This window comes from Pseudophryne corroboree, chromosome 5, assembly GCF_028390025.1.
Source record: "Pseudophryne corroboree isolate aPseCor3 chromosome 5, aPseCor3.hap2, whole genome shotgun sequence".
NCBI classification, from domain to species: domain Eukaryota; kingdom Metazoa; phylum Chordata; class Amphibia; order Anura; family Myobatrachidae; genus Pseudophryne; species Pseudophryne corroboree.
The window spans coordinates 415060441-415079732 of record NC_086448.1 but is presented as its reverse complement, the minus strand read 5'-3'; the positions used below and the strand labels follow the sequence as shown (position 1 = coordinate 415079732).

Below are 19292 nucleotides of genomic sequence, written 5' to 3'. Positions count from 1 at the left end.
CCCCCCCGTGTTCTGTCACTGTGTCACCTCCCTGTGTTCTGTCGCTGTCAACCCCACCATGTTCTGTCACCATGTCACACCCCCATGTTCTGTCACTGTCACCCCCACCGTCTTCTATCACCCCCCCTCCCCGTGTTTTTTCACTGTGTCACACCCCCCGTGTCACACATCCGTGTTCTGTCACTGTGTCACCCCCCTCCCCGTGTTCTGTCACCGTGTCACCCCCACCATGTTCTGTCACCCCCCCTCCCCATATTCTTTCACTGTGTCACACCCCCCGTGTTCTGTCACCGTGTCACACATCCGTGTTCTGTCACTGTCACCCCCCCCTCCCCGTGTTCTGTCACCGTGTCACACCCCACATGTTCTGTCACCGTGTCACCCCCACCGTGTTCTGTCACTGTCACACCCCCCGTGTTCTGTCACCCCACCGTGTTCTGTCACCGTGTCACCCCCACCGTGTTCTGTCACTGTCACCCCCTCCCCGTGTTCTGTCACCGTGTCACACCCCACATGTTCTGTCACCGTGTCACCCTCACCGTGTTCTGTCACTGTCACACCCCCCGTGTTCTGTCACTGTCACCCCCCTCCCCGTGTTCTGTCACCGTGTCACCCCAACCATGTTCTGTCACCCCCCCCCCCCTCCCCGTATTCTTTCATTGTGTCACACCCCCCGTGTTCTGTCACCGTGTCACACATCCGTGTTCTGTCACTGTCACCCCCCCCTCCCCGTGTTCTGTCACCGTGTCACACCCCACATGTTCTGTCACCGTGTCACCCCCACCGTGTTCTGTCACTGTGTCACACCCCCCGTGTTCTGTCACCCCCACCGTGTTCTGTCACCGTGTCACCCCCACCGTGTTCTGTCACCGTGTCACCCCCACCATGTTCTGTCACCCCCCCCTCCCCATATTCTTTCACTGTGTCACACCCCCCGTGTTCTGTCACCGTGTCACACATCCGTGTTCTGTCACTGTCACCCCCCCTCCCCGTGTTCTGTCACCGTGTCACACCCCACATGTTCTGTCACCGTGTCACCCCCACCGTGTTCTGTCACTGTCACACCCCCCGTGTTCTGTCACCCCACCGTGTTCTGTCACCGTGTCACCCCCACCGTGTTCTGTCACTGTCACCCCCTCCCCGTGTTCTGTCACCGTGTCACACCCCACATGTTCTGTCACCGTGTCACCCTCACCGTGTTCTGTCACTGTCACACCCCCCGTGTTCTGTCACTGTCACCCCCCTCCCCGTGTTCTGTCACCGTGTCACCCCAACCATGTTCTGTCACCCCCCCCCCCCTCCCCGTATTCTTTCATTGTGTCACACCCCCCGTGTTCTGTCACCGTGTCACACATCCGTGTTCTGTCACTGTCACCCCCCCTCCCCGTGTTCTGTCACCGTGTCACACCCCACATGTTCTGTCACCGTGTCACCCCCACCGTGTTCTGTCACTGTGTCACACCCCCCGTGTTCTGTCACCCCCACCGTGTTCTGTCACCGTGTCACCCCCACCGTGTTCTGTCACCGTGTCACCCCCACCGTGTTCTGTCACCGTGTCGCCCCCACCGTGTTCTGTCACCGTGTCGCCCCCACCGTGTTCTGTCACCGTGTCGCCCCCACCGTGTTCTGTCACCGTGTCGCCCCCACCGTGTCGCCCCCACCGTGTTCTGTCACCGTGTCGCCCCCACCGTGTTCTGTCACCGTGTCGCCCCCACCGTGTTCTGTCACCGTGTCGCCCCCACCGTGTTCTGTCACCGTGTCGCCCCCACCGTGTTCTGTCACCGTGTCGCCCCCACCGTGTTCTGTCACCGTGTCGCCCCCACCGTGTTCTGTCACCGTGTCGCCCCCACCGTGTTCTGTCACCGTGTCGCCCCCACCGTGTTCTGTCACCGTGTCGCCCCCACCGTGTTCTGTCACCGTGTCGCCCCCACCGTGTTCTGTCACCGTGTCGCCCCCACCGTGTTCTGTCACCGTGTCGCCCCCACCGTGTTCTGTCACCGTGTCGCCCCCACCGTGTTCTGTCACCGTGTCGCCCCCACCGTGTTCTGTCACCGTGTCGCCCCCACCGTGTTCTGTCACCGTGTCGCCCCCACCGTGTTCTGTCACCGTGTCGCCCCCACCGTGTTCTGTCACCGTGTCACCCCCACCGTGTTCTGTCACCGTGTCACCCCCACCGTGTTCTGTCACCGTGTCACCCCCACCGTGTTCTGTCACCGTGTCACCCCCACCGTGTTCTGTCACCGTGTCACCCCCACCGTGTTCTGTCACTGTGTCACCCCCACCGTGTTCTGTCACTGTGTCACCCCCACCGTGTTCTGTCACTGTGTCACCCCCACCGTGTTCTGTCACCGTGTCACACCTTTCCACAGGGGCCATAAGACACTGGATAATTTGCTTGCTGCACAATAATTATCCTAAATAAAATGTTAATGTGTAAAAAGGCTCTCTACCTGCCGTAATGTGTGTAAAAGGGGCTCTACCTGGTGTAATGTGTGTAAGTGGCGCTGTGTGGTGCAATTTGAATAATGGAGACTATTGTGCAGCCTAATATGAATCTGTATTATTTTTTGCCCACACCCCTTCCACATGAAGCCACGTCCCTATATTTTTGGCAAGTGGGGCTAGCTGCTATTTTGTGTGTGGCCCTCGGATACTGACCGGAAATGTCAAGTGGCCCCTCAACTGAAATAATTGCCCACCCCTGAGCTAAGGACTACGAGAAAAGGAATTACTGTACCGGTAGGTATTAAATTCCTATTTTCTATTGTTCATCCCTCTGTAAATATTCCATTTCTTCTGATACACCGTAGACTATAATATGCTGGTTTTGTTTATTTTTGTTAATTTACAGCAGGGCTGGCCAAACCAGTCCTCGAGATCTACCAACAGTTCACATTTTCCAGACCACCTAGCTGGTGCACAGGTGTAGTCATTACTAATTAAGATGTGCTGCATTCAGTCCTGACAATTCTGCAGATCTCCAGGAGGCCTGGAAAACATGACCTGTTGATAGATCTCGAGGACTGGTTTGGCCAGCCCTGATTTACAGGGCTACAGTAACAATTCATTTTTATTTTTTATTTTTTTAGTCTCTGCGATATGACACCAGTTACTTTGTAGAGTATTTTGCTTTGGATCTCTTAATGGAGAATGGAGAATGTCGTGGAGTTATAGCTTTGTGCATGGAAGATGGATCCATTCACCGCTTCAAAGCTAAGAACACAGTTATAGCTACTGGGTAATATATTCTTAAAGTATTGTTAACATATATTCTTTTGTATTCTAAATATGAAATTTAGATGGTGCAAGTATATATGCTAGCATATTTTCTGTGCGAATGCCGGGTCTACTGGTCAGCTCTTTATTTTTGTCCCCCTGTAGCTGTTGGTGGGTGTCGAACAAAGGGGCACATGTCTGAGGATAGATTATAGCCGCTTATTACTTTTTAATTTATTTATTTTTTCTTTATTAATGCATGAATACATAAAATAACAAAAAAACAAGTTTGGCATGTATGACAGTAGCAATATCTGAAATACAAACAGTAATATCGCATATAAGTAGCACCTGACACACACAGATGCACACACGCAGCACCTCACACACGTACGTACGTATGTATACGCATGGCACCTGAGACACACACACACGCACGTACATACACGTGCGGCAACTGACACGCATACACGTGCGGCAACTGACACGCGTACACGTGCGGCAACTGACACGCGTACACGTGCGGCAACTGACACTCGCGTACACGTGCGGCAACTGACACTCGCGTACACGTGCGGCAACTGACACTCGCGTACACACTTATTGTGCGGCACCTGACACACACAAACGTACTATTTAACATGCACACATGTACACGTGCGGTACCTGACACATACACACGTGTGACACCTAATGCTTGTGTTCGCGCACACGTACACGCGCGGCACCCAAGGCGTGCATGCGCACATGTGGCACCTCACACGCGCAGCACCGCACGCATGCACACGCACGGCACCTCACGTGAGCGCACGCACGCGGCCCCTACAAACAACCGTATTATCACATATAAGTAGATACTATAAATAAGGAGAAATTATCCACGTGATAATAAACATACAAAATAATTCGACTTGGACCTGTTACAGCTAGTCGGAGTGGGAGTAGTATCAATAGCAATTCAGGAATTTTGGGATACATACATACATACATACATACATACATACATACATACATACATGTGTAACACCTGAGAGAGACACACACACATACATGCGAAGCACCTGACACACACACATACACAAATGTAGAGTTTATCACATACACGTGCGGTACCTAACACACACACACGCATGGCCCCTGATGAGCGTGTGCACACACGTACACGTGTGGCCCCTGATGCACACACGTGGCATCACGCACGTACGGGCGTGGTCCCTCATGCACTTGGCCCCTGATGAGCGCGTGTGCACACACACACGTACACCCTGATGCACACGCGTGGCACCTCACGTGCACATACACGCGTCACCTCGCACGCTCATAAGCACACACGCGCGGCCCGTGACGCGGGATGCGGTCAAGATGCCGCCGGCCGGAATCCCGGCAGTCGAAATACCGACGCCAGAATCCCGACCGCCACAATCCCGACATATTCTCCCTCCGTGGGTGTCCACGACACCCATAGAGGGAGAATATAATAGTGTGCCGAGCGTAGCGAGGCACCGTGCCCGCAGCGTGGCGAGCGAAGCGAGCCCGCAAGGGGCTGTGTTCCGCTCGCCACCCCTGTCGGGATTGTGTGGTCGGGATTCCGACGTCTGTATTTCGACCGCCGGGATTCCGGACGGCGGCATTTAGTACTGATCCCCGTGACGCATGCGCACGCACAAACAAACAAAAACACACGGCACCTAACACACAGTCCAGGTGTAGCTCAATTCCGAAAAGTAGTTAGTTTGTCTCATAACCTACCGGTTTCAGCTGTGTTGCAATCTGACGATTCAATGCCAGACCGGATATCTCAGGAGGAACAAGAGGAAGGTGAATTGAGCCGTGAGTCGGATAGTGAGGTTACTGATATCCTGGCCATTGATAATCTCTTCAGGGCAGTACACCAGGTTCTACATTTTACTGAGACTGAAGAAACTCTTTCAAGTGATGAAGTTTTATTTGCTAAAAAACAGAGAGCGCCTGTGTGTTTTAATTACTCAGATTCTCTCAATAAACAGTTAACAGAAGCATGGAAGAATCCAGTTAAACGGTTTTCTTTGCCTAGACGGTTTCTGTCTAACTACCCGTTCCCAGAGTTTGACAACTAAATGAGAAAATCCACTGACCGTTGATTCCTCTGTGTCAAAACTTTCCAAGAAAGTTAACCATTCCAGTCCCAGCTACTACTACGCTTAAAGACCCATCAGAGCGTAAGCTGGATGCTATGCTAAGGTCAATGTATACAGCAGTAGGGGTGTTGCTTAGGCCTGCTTTAGTTGGAGTTTGGGTTAACAAGGCTGTAGTTGCATGGGCAACACAGCTCAATTTGGGCCTACAACAGGATCTTCCCTTAGACCAGTTTATACTCCTTGCTGATCACATCTGTGAATCTGCTGAGTATTTAGGTATGGCTTCTATGGACGTCGGCCAGGTTGGTTCTCTGCTTTCAGCTTCACTGGTTGTGGCCCGACGGGCACTTTGGCTGCGTTCTTGGGAGGCGGAGGCAGAGTCAAAACGAGGAATAGAAGCATTGCCTTACGCTGGCGAGATGTTATTTGGTCCTGAATTGGACAAATGGATTCCTCAGGCTACTGGGGGAAAATCTGTTTTCCTGCCATTGCCCACACCAGTTCCTAGACATAGTGCGGTTGTCTTCAAGGACCAGAGTATCACTACTCTATTGACTCCAAATACAAAATCGTACCGTGAGACTAAGGTTCAGAGTCTGGAATTAGATCATTCTGACGACGGACGCAAGTCTCAGAGGTTGGGGAGCAGTGGTCCTACATCGTTGATTTCTGAGTTTCTGGTCAGACCGACAAACATTACTGTCAATAAATGTCCTGCAACTCAGGGCAATCTACAACGCTCTTCGTCAGACAGTTCAAATACTCCAATCTCAGACTGTTCAGGTTCAGTCAACACGACGGCAGTCACATACATCAACAAGGAGGAACTCGAAGTCACATGGCCATGCGAGAAGTTGCTCAAATCCTGAATTGGGCCGAGCATCACAAAGTGATATTGTCGGCAGTGTTCATTCCAGGAGTGGACAACTGGATCGCAGATTCTCAGTTGTCAGGATTTTCATCCAGGAGAATGGGCTTTATATCCAGAGGTGTTCCAGATGTTGGTCCAGCGGTGGGGTTACCCACAGGTGGATCTAATGGCATCTCGCCAAAATCATCAAACTCCCCAGTATGTGTCCACAACCAGAGATCCAAAGGCAGTGGCAGTGGATGCTCTCACAATGGTGTGGCCGTACAGCCTCGTGTATCTGTTTCCGCTGCTTCCTCGATTGCTAAAGCGGATCAAAAGAGTATCCACGATCGTCATTCTAGTGGCGCCTCATTGGCCTCGGAGAGTGTGGTTCTTGAATCTCCGTGGTCTACTCGCAGACGATCCCTGGCCGCTTCCACTACGTCCAGACCTACTACAACAGGGTCCGTTCCTTTACCCCGATTTAGCGTGGCTGCGTTTGACGGGGTGGCTGCGTTTGACGGGGTGGCTGTTGAAACCGCTCTCTTAAGACGAGGGCATTCCAAAGTCTGTTATACCAACTATGTTTCGTGCTAGGAAGCCAGTTACAGCAGCTTATTATCACAGAATTTGGCGAGCTTGTATAGATTGGTGTGAAGCCCGGAAGTTTCCAACATCTTTCAAGTTATCCCGTCTTTTGCTCTTTTTACAGGCCGGGTTGGATGGAGGACTACGTTTATCTACACTAAAGGTGCAGGTCTCTGCCTTGTCAATTTTCTTTCAAAGGCGTTTAGCTCTTTTGCCAACAGTTCACACTTTCCTGCAAGGCGTCCTTGGAGTTCAGCCTCCATTTATACCACCTACAACTCCATGGGACTTGAATCTAGTTTTGGATTTTTTGCCGTCTTCAATTTTTGAACCCTTGCAGCACTTGGATGTTAAGTTTCTAACTTGGAAAACAGTGTTTCTCTAGGCTTTTACTTTGACAAAGCGTGTTTTAGAATTGGGTGCCTAGTCATGCAAGCCACCATATCTGGTATTTCATGATGACAAAGCGGAACGTCGAACGAATCCCGTTTTTCTACCAAAAGTAATCTCTTCTTTTCACATCAATCAACCAATCGTAGTTCCTGTTTTCTCAGAAGATTCAGGTACTCCAGCTACTGTGGATGTGGTACGCTCACTCCGCGTTTATGTAGCCCGATCATCAACAGTACGTAAAACGGATACTTTGTTTGTTCTCTGTGATGCAGTCAAGATGGGTTGGCCAGCTTCCAAACAGACCTTGGCAGATGGATTAAGCTGACCATTCGTCAAGCGTACTTTCATGCTAGTCTAACACAGCCTGCATCGGTTTCAGCACATTCAACGCATTCTGTTGGAACGTCTGTCATGAATAGACGCCATTCTGATGCCAGAACGTGCATAACTGCAAATGCCCTGTGTGTGGTTATGTATAAATTCTGTGTGAAAAGGTCATAGGAGACTTCGGCCTGATGTGCCACTGCTCCCATGCTGATCTTAAAGCGGGAGGTGTCATGATCCAGGCTATTTCAAGTAGAAATAGCCCTGTTAATATCAATGTATGTGATATCAATATTCTGATCAATGTACCAGTGTGTGATAAGTGTCTTGACATGTCAAATGGTAGAAGCTTAATTGATCTGCTGGCATTTCATTATAGCCACAGAACTCTGAGACACACTGACTGCTTAGGTGTGAAATTCCTAGTGGCCAGAGCTAGTTTGATTGCCCCAGAGTTAGGCCAGAAAGGGGTTAAGCCCTTCCTGCTCTGTGTCCTCTCAGAACTAGCCATTTATTTACACAAGAACCATGGTCAGAGCTTCATAGGAGAAGATAAGGTCATTCGCTCCTGAGAGAGTAGCCGGGAAGCCCAGTATGAGCTGACACTCAATACCTTCTCTAGCTTATGGAAGGGTTAACAGTAACACCCAGAGGGAGGGGGGTTGAAGGGGCAGCATGTTTTTTAAATAGGAGAACCACAGAGTGTAAGTTGTGCATTATCAAAGAAGTGGGTCAGGAGAACATTCTGGCTCTGTAATGTCCCGATATATCTGAAGAGGCTTCACTTCACCCCATCGTTCCACGCTGCATGTGTTAGGAGGATCGGTGGGTTTTATCGCCCTATTCTTATTTTTCTTGAAATTGTCTTTTCTGCTGTGACTTTTTACTTTTTATCATTATATTCTTGTAACTTTCTTTTTTTCTGTAACATAAGCTTTAAACTGTTTTACTTGAATTAAATAATCAATTTTAGATCTGGTTTCTGTTGTGTATCCCACCCAGCTCTCTGAAAGAGGCGTTACCAAAATATTAATAATTCTGGGTGCAGGCAAAAGCCATAAGTTTGCCTTGAGTCATACCCTAAACGTTTGTACTTTGGCTGGTGGCAGTGACCGTGGTGAAATTAACACACGCGCTCCGGTATCCAGTAGCGGTGTCACGTGGCAGGGATTAGCAGTTTGGCGTTTCTGGGGAATCGCCGTGCCTAGGATCATGACAGTCATGGGCAGCAGGTCGAGGCGTTTCTACGACGCAACTTTGCCGTGCAGCTACATGGTCATCAGTGCACACGTTTGTGTGCTTTTACAAGTTTCATACGTTTGGGGCATCAGCATCTGGCTTTGGCCGTCTAGTGTTAAACAGTTGCCATCCTGCTCTCCCGCCCAAGTGGGAAACTTTGGCACGTCCCAAGAGTACTCCAGTGACCTCTAGTGGATGACAAAAAAAAATAGGATTTTGGTGCTTACCAGATAAATCCTTTTCTTTGAATCCACAGGGGGCAGTGGACGCCCACCCAGAGCAGTTTCACCCTGCTTGTGGTAAGTTCAGTAGATCTTATGGTGATACATTCTCACCGACTTTTTCAAATGTTAAGGTGATTATCTATTGTTGTGTCAACTTTATAGTTGTCCGTTATGTTATAATGTTATAAGTAATTCTCCATTGTTCATCCTCTCTATCGCTCCTGTTCGGCTCAGTAAAAAAAACACTGAGGTGCCTTGGGAGTATGGAGGGGGTGGAGGGTTACTCATTTAAATATTTAAATGTGCCTATCATTTCTAACACCCCGTCCATATCCCAAGAGTACTCCAGTGCCCCCTGTGGATTCAAATAAAAGGATTTATTTGGTAAGCACCAAAATCCTATTTTACCTACCCTTGGGGGGTGGCAGCTAGGCCTAATCCTCGGGGGCAGTGGCCCTCCCCGTGCCATAACCCTAACAGTGACCCTGTTACCTTTGGATGATGGCGATGTCCGTTACATGAATAGTGTAACATTGGTGTCGATAGTGGGGAGATTAAGCAGCAAGCAGCACGTATGGGAAGGGAAGCAGGGTGGTGCAGATGAGGGGCAACGATGCTGATGGGTTGAAAACACTGGTACGGATGAGTAGAAAACTTGTGCAGATGGGAGAGAAGACAGTGTGGCATGTGTGGGAGGAGGCAGCGTGATGTTGAAGAGGGAAACACTGAGTACCGAAGAGAAGGAAACAGTGATACGGACAAGGCACAGATGGGGAGAGACAGATAGTTTAGATAAGTGAATACAGACTAGCACAGATGGGAGAACACAGCAGTAGAGATTGCGGAAGACAGAGCAGCATGGAGGCGTATAGGGGAAGTAAGTGTTAATGCATAGACCGTAGATGGGGTATTATAGTTTTCTCTGACGTCCTAGTGGATGCTGGGAACTCCGTAAGGACCATGGGGAATAGCGGCTCCGCAGGAGACTGGGCACAAAAGTAAAGCTTTAGGACTACCTGGTGTGCACTGGCTCCTCCCCCTATGACCCTCCTCCAAGCCTCAGTTACATTTTTGTGCCCGGCCGAGAAGGGTGCACACTAGGGGCTCTCCTGAGCTTCTTAGTGAAAGTTTAGTTTTAGGTTTTTTATTTTCAGTGAGACCTGCTGGCAACAGGCTCACTGCATCGAGGGACTAAGGGGAGAAGAAGCGAACTCACCTGCGTGCAGAGTGGATTGGGCTTCTTAGGCTACTGGACACCATTAGCTCCAGAGGGACCGAACACAGGCCCAGCCTCGGAGCTCGGTCCCAGAGCCGCGCCGCCGGCCCCCTTACAGAGCCAGAAGCAAGAAGAGGTCCGGAAAAATCGGCGGCAGAAGACATCAGTCTTCAACAAGGTAGCGCACAGCACTGCAGCTGTGCGCCATTGTTACTCAGGCACACTTCACACTTCGGTCACTGAGGGTGCAGGGCGCTAGGGGGGGGCGCCCTGAGCAGCAATGTAAACACCTTGGCTGGCATAAATACACCACATATAACCCCCAGGGCTATATGGATGTATTTTAACCCCTGCCAGAATCCATAAAAATGCGGGAGAAAAGTCTGCGAAAAGGGGGCGGAGCCTATCTCCTCAGCACACTGGCGCCATTTTCTCTCACAGCTCCGTTGGAGGGAAGCTCCCTGGCTCTCCCCTGCAGTTACTACACTACAGAAAGGGGTTAAAAAAGAGAGGGGGGCACTAATTAGGCGCAGTATTAATAAAACAGCAGCTATAAGGGGAAAAACACTTCTATAAGGTTATCCCTGTATATATATATAGCGCTCTGGTGTGTGTGCTGGCATACTCTCCCTCTGTCTCCCCAAAGGGCTAGTGGGGTCCTGTCCTCTATCAGAGCATTCCCTGTGTGTGTGCTGTGTGTCGGTACGATTGTGTCGACATGTATGTGGAGGAAAATGGTGTGGAGGCGGAGCAATTGCCTGTAATGGAGATGTCACCCCCTAGGGAGTCGACACCTGAGTGGCTGAGCTTATGGAAGGAATTACGTGACAGTGTCAGCTCTTTACAAAAGATTGATGACATGAGACAGCCGACTACTCAGCCTGTGCCTGTCCAGGTGTCTCAAAAGCCATCAGGGGCTCTAAAACGCCCGTTACCTCAGATGGCAGATACAGACGCGGATACTGACTCCAGTGTCAACGATTAAGAGACGAATGTGACTTCCAGTAGGGCCACACGTTACATGATTGAGGCTATGGAAAATGTTTTATATATTTCTGATAATACCAGTACCACTAAAAAGGGTATTATGTTGGGTGAGAAAAAACTGCCTGTAGTTTTTCCTGCATCTGAGGAATTAAATGAAGTGTGTGATGATTCGTGGGTTTCCCCCGATAAAAACTGTTAATTCCTAAAAAGTTATTAGCATCATACCCCTTCCCGCCAGAGGATAGGGCACGTTGGGAAACACCCCCTAGGGTGGATAAAGCGCTCACACGCTTGTCTAAACAGGTGGTACTACCGTCCCCGGATACGGCCGCCCTTAAGGAACCTGCTGACAGAAAGCAGGAAAATATCCTAAAAATGTATATACACTCACACGGGTGTGATACTGCGACCAGCAATCGCCTCAGCCTGGATGTGCAGTGCTGGGGTGGCTTGGTCGGATTCCCTGACTGACAATATTGATACCCTAGATAGGGACAGTATATTACTGACTATAGAGCATTTAAAAGATGCATTTCTATATATGCGTGATGCACAGAGGGATATTTGCCGACTGGCATCAAGAGTAAGCGCGCTGTCCATTTCTGCCAGAAGAGGGTTATGGACAAGACAGTAGTCAGGTGATGCTGATTCCAAAAGGCATATGGAAGTATCGCCTTATAAAAGGGAGGAGTTATGTGGGGTAGGTCTAACAGACCTGGTGGCCACGGCAACGGCTGGGAAATCCACATTTTTACCCCAGGTAGCCTCTCAACATAAGAAGACGCCGTATTATCAGGCGCAGTCCTTTAGGCCCCATAAGGGCAAGCGGGCAAAAGGCTCCTCATTTCTGCCCCGTGGCAGAGGGAGAGGAAAAAGGCTGCAGCAGAAGCCATTCACAAGCTGTATTCCCAGCAGGTGATAATCAAGGTACCCCTCCTACAACAGGGAAAGGGGTATTATTCCACACTGTTTGTGGTACCGAAGCCGGACGGCTCGGTGAGACTTATTTTAAATCTGAAATCCTTGAACACTTACATACAAAGGTTCAAATTCGAGATGGAGTCACTCAGAGCGGTGATTGCGAACCTGGAAGAAGGGGATTATATGGTGTCTCCGGACATCAAGGATGCTTATCTCCATGTCCCAATTTACCCTTTTCACCAAGGGTACCTCAGGTTTGTGGTACAGAACTGTCACTATCAGTTTCAGACGCTGCCGTTTGGTTTGTCCACGGCACCCCGGGTCTTTACCAAAGTAATGGCCGAAATGATGATACTCCTTCGAAGGAAGGGAGTTTTAGTTATCCCTTACTTGGACGATCTCCTGATAAGGGCAAGATCCAGGGAACAATTGGTAGTCGGGGTAGCACTATCTCAGGTAGTGTTGCGGCAGCACGGTTGGATTCTCAATATTCCAAAATCGCAGCTGATCCCGACGACACGTCTTCTATTCCTAGGGATGATCCTGGACACAGTCCAGAAAAAGGTGTTTCTCCTGGAGGAGAAAGCCAGGGAGTTGTCCGAACTAGTCAGAAACCTCCTAAAACCAGGCCAAGTGTCAGTGCATCAGTGCACAAGGGTCCTGGGAAAAATGGTGGCTTCCTACGAAGCAATTCCATTCGGCAGATTCCACGCAAGAACTTTCCAGTGGGACCTGCTGGACAAATGGTCCGGATCGCATCTTCAGATGCATCAGCGGATAACCCTGTCACCAAAGACAAGGGTGTCTCTCCTGTGGTGGTTGCAGAGTGCTCATCTTCTAGAGGGCCGCAGATTCGGCATTCAGGACTGGGTCCTGGTGACCACGGATGCCAGCCTGCGAGGCTGGGGAGCAGTCACACAGGGAAGAAATTTCCAGGGCTTGTGGTCAAGCCTGGAGACATCACTTCACATAAATATTTTGGAGCTAAGGGCCATTTACAATGCCCTAAGCCAAGCAAGACCTCTGCTTCAAAGTCAGCCGGTGCTGATCCAGTCGGACAACATCACGGCAGTCGCCCACGTAAACAGACAGGGCGGCACAAGAAGCAGGAGGGCAATGGCAGAAGCTGCAAGGTTTTTTCGCTGGGCGGAAAATCATGTGATAGCATTGTCAGCAGTGTTCATTCCGGGAGTGGACAACTGGGAAGCAGACTTCCTCAGCAGACACGACCTCCACCCGGGAGAGTGGGGACTTCACCCAGAAGTCTTCCACATGATTGTAAACCGTTGGGAAAAACCAAAGGTGGACATGATGGCGTCCCGCCTAAACAAAAAATTGGACAGGTATTGCGCCAGGTCAAGGGACCCTCAGGGAATAGCTGTGGACGCTCTGGTAACACCGTGGGTGTACCAGTCAGTGTATGTGTTCCCTCCTCTTCCTCTCATACCAAAAGTACTGAGAATTATAAGACGGAGGGGAGTAAGAACTATACTCGTGGCTCCGGATTGGCCAAGAAGGACTTGGTACCCGGAACTTCAAGAGATGCTCACGGAGGACCCGTGGCCTCTACCTCTAAGAAGGGACCTGCTCCAGCAGGGACCCTGTCTATTCCAAGACTTACCGCGGCTGCGTTTGACGGCAGGGCGGTTGAACGCCGGATCCTGAAGGAAAAAGGCATTCCGGATGAAGTCATCCCTACCCTGATCAAGTCAGGAAGGATGTAACCGCAAAGCATTATCACCGCATTTGGCGAAAATATGTTGCGTGGTGCGAGGCCAGTAAGGCCCCGATGGAGGAATTTCAACTAGGTCGATTCCTGCATTTCCTGTAAACAGGAGTGTCTATGGGCCTAAAATTGGGGTCCATTAAGGTTCAAATTTCGGCCCTGTCAATTTTCTTCCAGAAAGAACTAGCTTCAGTTCCTGAAGTTCAGAAGTTTGTAAAAGGGGTACTGCATATACAGCCTCCTTTTGTGCCTCCAGTGGCACCTTGGGATCTCAATGTAGTTTTGGGGTTCCTAAAGTCACATTGGTTTGAACCACTTGAATCTGTGGAGTTAAAATATCTCACATGGAAAGTGGTCATGTTGTTGGCCCTGGCCTCGGCCAGGCGCGTGTCAGAATTGGCGGGCTTTATCCTGTAAAAGCCCTTATCTGATCTTCCATTCAGACAGGGCGGAATTGAGGACTCGTCCTCTTTTTCTCCCTAAGGTGGTTTCAGTGTTTCATCTGAACCAACCTATTGTGGTACCTGCGGCTACTAGTGACTTGGAGGACTCCAAGTTGCTGGATGTAGTCAGGGCCCTGAAAATATATGTTTCCAGGACGGCTGGAGTCAGAAAATCTGACTCGCTGTTTATCCTGTATGCACCCAACAAGCTGGGTGCTCCTGCTTCTAAGCAGACTATTGCTCGTTGGATTTGTAGTACAATTCAGCTTGCACATTCTGTGGCAGGCCTGCCACAGCCAAAATCTGTAAAAGCCCATTCCACAAGGAAGGTGGGCTCATCTTGGGCGGCTGCCCGAGGGGTCTCGGCTTTACAACTTTGCCGAGCAGCTACTTGGTCAGGGGCAAACACGTTTGCTAAATTCTACAAATTTGATACCCTGGCTGAGGAGGACCTGGAGTTCTCTCATTCGGTGCTGCAGAGTCATCCGCACTCTCCCGCCCGTTTGGGAGCTTTGGTATAATCCCCATGGTCCTTACGGAGTTCCCAGCATCCACTAGGACGTCAGAGAAAATAAGAATTTACTTACCGATAATTCTATTTCTCGTAGTCCGTAGTGGATGCTGGGCGCCCATCCCAAGTGCGGATTGTCTGCAATACTTGTACATAGTTATTGTTAACTAAATCGGGTTATTGTTGTTGTGAGCCATCCTTCCAGAGGCTCCTCTGTTATCATGCTGTTAACTGGGTTCAGATCACAGGTTATACGGTGTGATTGGTGTGGCTGGTATGAGTCTTACCCGGGATTCAAAATCCTTCCTTATTGTGTACGCTCGTCCGGGCACAGTATCCTAACTGAGGCTTGGAGGAGGGTCATAGGGGGAGGAGCCAGTGCACACCAGGTAGTCCTAAAGCTTTACTTTTGTGCCCAGTCTCCTGCGGAGCCGCTATTCCCCATGGTCCTTACGGAGTTCCCAGCATCCACTACGGACTACGAGAAATAGAATTATCGGTAAGTAAATTCTTATTTTCTCTGACGTCCTAGTGGATGCTGGGAACTCCGTAAGGACCATGGGGAATAGCGGCTCCGCAGGAGACTGGGCACAAAAGTAAAGCTTTAGGACTACCTGGTGTGCACTGGCTCCTCCCCCTATGACCCTCCTCCAAGCCTCAGTTAGATTTTTGTGCCCGGCCGAGAAGGGTGCACACTAGGGGCTCTCCTGAGCTTCTTAGTGAAAGTTTAGTTTTAGGTTTTTTATTTTTAGTGAGACCTGCTGGCAACAGGCTCACTGCATCGAGGGACTAAGGGGAGAAGAAGCGAACTCACCTGCGTGCAGAGTGGATTGGGCTTCTTAGGCTACTGGACACCATTAGCTCCAGAGGGACCGAACACAGGCCCAGCCTCGGAGCTCGGTCCCAGAGCCGCGCCGCCGGCCCCCTTACAGAGCCAGAAGCAAGAAGAGGTCCGGAAAAATCGGCGGCAGAAGACATCAGTCTTCAACAAGGTAGCGCACAGCACTGCAGCTATGCGCCATTGTTACTCAGGCACACTTCACACTTCGGTCACTGAGGGTGCAGGGCGCTAGGGGGGGGCGCCCTGAGCAGCAATGTAAACACCTTGGCTGGCATAAATACACCACATATAACCCCCAGGGCTATATGGATGTATTTTAACCCCTGCCAGAACTCACCAAAAAGCGGGAGAAAAGGCCGCCGAGAAGGGGGCGGAGCCTATCTCCTCAGCACACGGGCACCATTTTCCATCACAGCTCCGCTGGAAGGACGTCTCCCTGACTCTCCCCTGCAGTCCTGCACTACAGAAAAGGGTAAAAAAGAGAGGGGGGCACTAATTTGGCGCAGTTTTGATACTAACAGCAGCTATAAAGGGAAAAGCACTTTTTATAGTGGTATCACTGTCTATATATAGCGCTCTGGTGTGTGCTGGCATACTCTCCCTCTGTCTCCCCAAAGGGCTAGTGGGGTCCTGTCCTCTATCAGAGCATTCCCTGTGTGTGTGCGGTGTGTTGGTACGATTGTGTCGACATGTTTGAGGAGGAAAATGAGATGGAGGCGGAGCAATTGCCTATTATAGAGTTGTCACCCCCTAGGGAGTCGACACCTGAGTGGATGAGCTTATGGAAGGAATTGCGTGACAGTGTCAGCTCTTTACGACAGACAGTTGACGACATGAGACAGCCGGCTACTCAGCTTGTGCCTGTCCAGGGGTCTCAAACGCCATCAGGGGCTTTAAAACGCCCGTTACCTCAAATGGCAGACACAGACACGGATACTGACTCCAGTGTCGATGATGAGGAGACAAACGTGACTTCCACTAGGGCCACACGTTACATGATTGAAGCAATGAAAAATGTATTGCATATCTCTGATAATACAAGTACCACTAAAAAGGGTATTATGTTTGGTGAGAAAAAACTGCCTGTAGTTTTTCCTGTATCCGAGGAATTAAATGAAGTGTGTGATGAGGCGTGGGTTTCCCCCGATAAAAAACTGATAATTCCTAAAAGGTTATTGGCATCGTACCCTTTCCCGCCAGAGGATAGGGCACGTTGGGAAGCACCCCCTAGGGTGGATAAAGCGCTCACACGCTTGTCTAAACAGGTAGCACTACCCTCTCCTGATACGGCCGCCCTAAAGGAACCTGCCGATAGAAAGCTGGAGAATATCCTAAAATGTATATACACTCACACGGGTGTTATACTGCGACCAGCAATCGCCTCAGCCTGGATGTGCAGTGCGGGCCTGGCGTGGTCGGATTCCCTGACTGAAAATATTGATACCCTAGATAGGGACAGTATATTACTGACTATAGAGCATTTGAAGGATGCATTTCTATATATGCGTGATGCACAGAGGGATATTTGCAGACTGGCATCAAGAGTTAGCGCGCTGTCCATTTCTGCAAGAAGAGGTTTATGGACGCGGCAGTGGTCAGGTGATGCGGATTCTAAAAGGCACATGGAAGTATTGCCTTATAAGGGGGAGGAGTTATTTGGGGTAGGTCTATCAGACCTGGTAGCCACGGCAACTGCTGGAAAATCCACATTTTTACCCCAGGTAGCTTCTCAACCTAAGAAGACGCCGTATTATCAGGCGCAGTCCTTTCGGCCCCATAAGGGCAAGCGGGCAAAAGGCGCCTCATTTCTGCCCCGTGGCAGAGGGAGAGGAAAAAGGCTGCAACAAACAGCCAGTTCCCAGGAACAAAAGCCCTCTCCCGCCTCCGCAAAGTCCTCAGCATGACGCTGGGGCTTTACAAGCGGACTCAGGCACGGTGGGGGCCCGTCTCAAGAAGTTCAGTGCGCAGTGGGCCCACTCGCAAGTGGACCCCTGGATCCTTCAGGTGGTATCTCAGGGGTACAAATTGGAATTCGAGACGTCTCCCCCTCGCCGTTTTCTAAAGTCTGCTTTACCGACGTCTCCCTCAGACAGGGAGGCAGTATTGGAAGCCATTCACAAGCTATATTCCCAGCAGGTGATAATCAAGGTACCCCTCCTACAACAGGGAAAGGGGTACTATTCCACACTATTTGTGGTACCGAAGCCGGACGGCTCGGTGAGACCAATTTTAAACCTAAAATCCTTGAACACTTACATACAAAGGTTCAAATTCAAGATGGAGTCACTCAGAGCAGTGATTGCAAACCTGGAAGAAGGGGACTATATGGTGTCTCTGGACATCAAAGATGCTTACCTACATGTCCAAATTTACCCTTCTCATGGATTGTCCACGGCACCCCGGGTCTTTACCAAGGTAATGGCCGAAATGATGATACTCCTTCGAAGGAAGGGAGTTTTAGTTATCCCTTACTTGGACGATCTCCTGATAAGGGCAAGATCCAGGGAACAGTTGGAAGTCGGAGTAGCACTATCTCAGATAGTGCTGCGCCAGCACGGTTGGATTCTCAATATTCCAAAATCGCAGCTGATCCCGACGACACGACTTCTATTCCTAGGGATGATCCTGGACACAGTCCAGAAAAAGGTGTTTCTCCCGTAGGAGAAAGCCAGGGAGTTATCCGAACTAGTCAGAAATCTCCTAAAACCAGGCCAAGTCTCAGTGCATCAATGCACAAGGGTCCTGGGAAAGATGGTGGCTTCTTACGAAGCAATCCCATTCGGCAGATTCCACGCAAGAACCTTCCAGTGGGATCTGCTAGACAAATGGTCCGGGTCGCATCTTCAGATGCATCAGCGGATAATCTTGTCACCAAGGACAAGGGTGTCTCTCCTGTGGTGGTTGCAGAGTGCTCATCTTCTAGAGGGCCGCAGATTCGGCATTCAGGACTGGGTCCTGGTGACCACGGATGCCAGCCTGAGAGGCTGGGGAGCAGTCACACAGGGTGGCACAAGAAGCAGGAGGGCAATGGCAGAAGTTGCAAGGATTCTTCGCTGGGCGGAAAATCATGTGATAGCACTGTCAGCAGTGTTCATTCCGGGAGTGGACAACTGGGAAGCAGACTTCCTCAGCAGACACGACCTCCACCCGGGAGAGTGGGGACTTCACCCAGAAGTCTTCCACATGATTGTGAACCGTTGGGAAAAACCAAAGGTGGACATGATGGCGTCCCGCCTCAACAAAAAGCTAGACAGGTATTGCGCCAGGTCAAGGGACCCTCAGGCAATAGCTGTGGACGCTCTGGTAACACCGTGGGTGTACCAGTCAGTGTATGTGTTCCCTCCTCTGCCTCTCATACCCAAGGTACTGAGAATCATAAGAAGGAGAGGAGTAAGGACTATACTCGTGGCTCCGGATTGGCCAAGAAGGACTTGGTACCCGGAACTTCAAGAGATGCTCACAGAGGACCCGTGGCCTCTACCTCTAAGAAAGGACCTGCTCCAGCAGGGACCCTGTCTGTTCCAAGACTTACCGCGGCTGCGTTTGACGGCATGGCGGTTGAACGCCGGATCCTGAAGGAAAAAGGCATTCCGGATGAAGTCATCCCTACCCTGATCAAAGCCAGGAAGGATGTAACCGTACAGCATTATCACCGTATTTGGCGTAAATATGTTGCGTGGTGCGAGGCCAGGAAGG

The 19292-nt window shown here is 50.3% G+C and overlaps 1 protein-coding gene across 1 annotated transcript in view; it reads left to right on the top strand.

Moving 5' to 3' along the window:
* The window catches only part of SDHA (succinate dehydrogenase complex flavoprotein subunit A), a 294640-nt gene that overhangs the window by 99549 nt on the left and 175799 nt on the right, over positions 1-19292 (top strand). The window contains exon 6 of the mRNA XM_063922780.1: positions 3090-3238. Coding sequence (XP_063778850.1) covers positions 3090-3238 — 149 coding nt within the window. The remainder of the gene's footprint in view (positions 1-3089; positions 3239-19292) is intronic.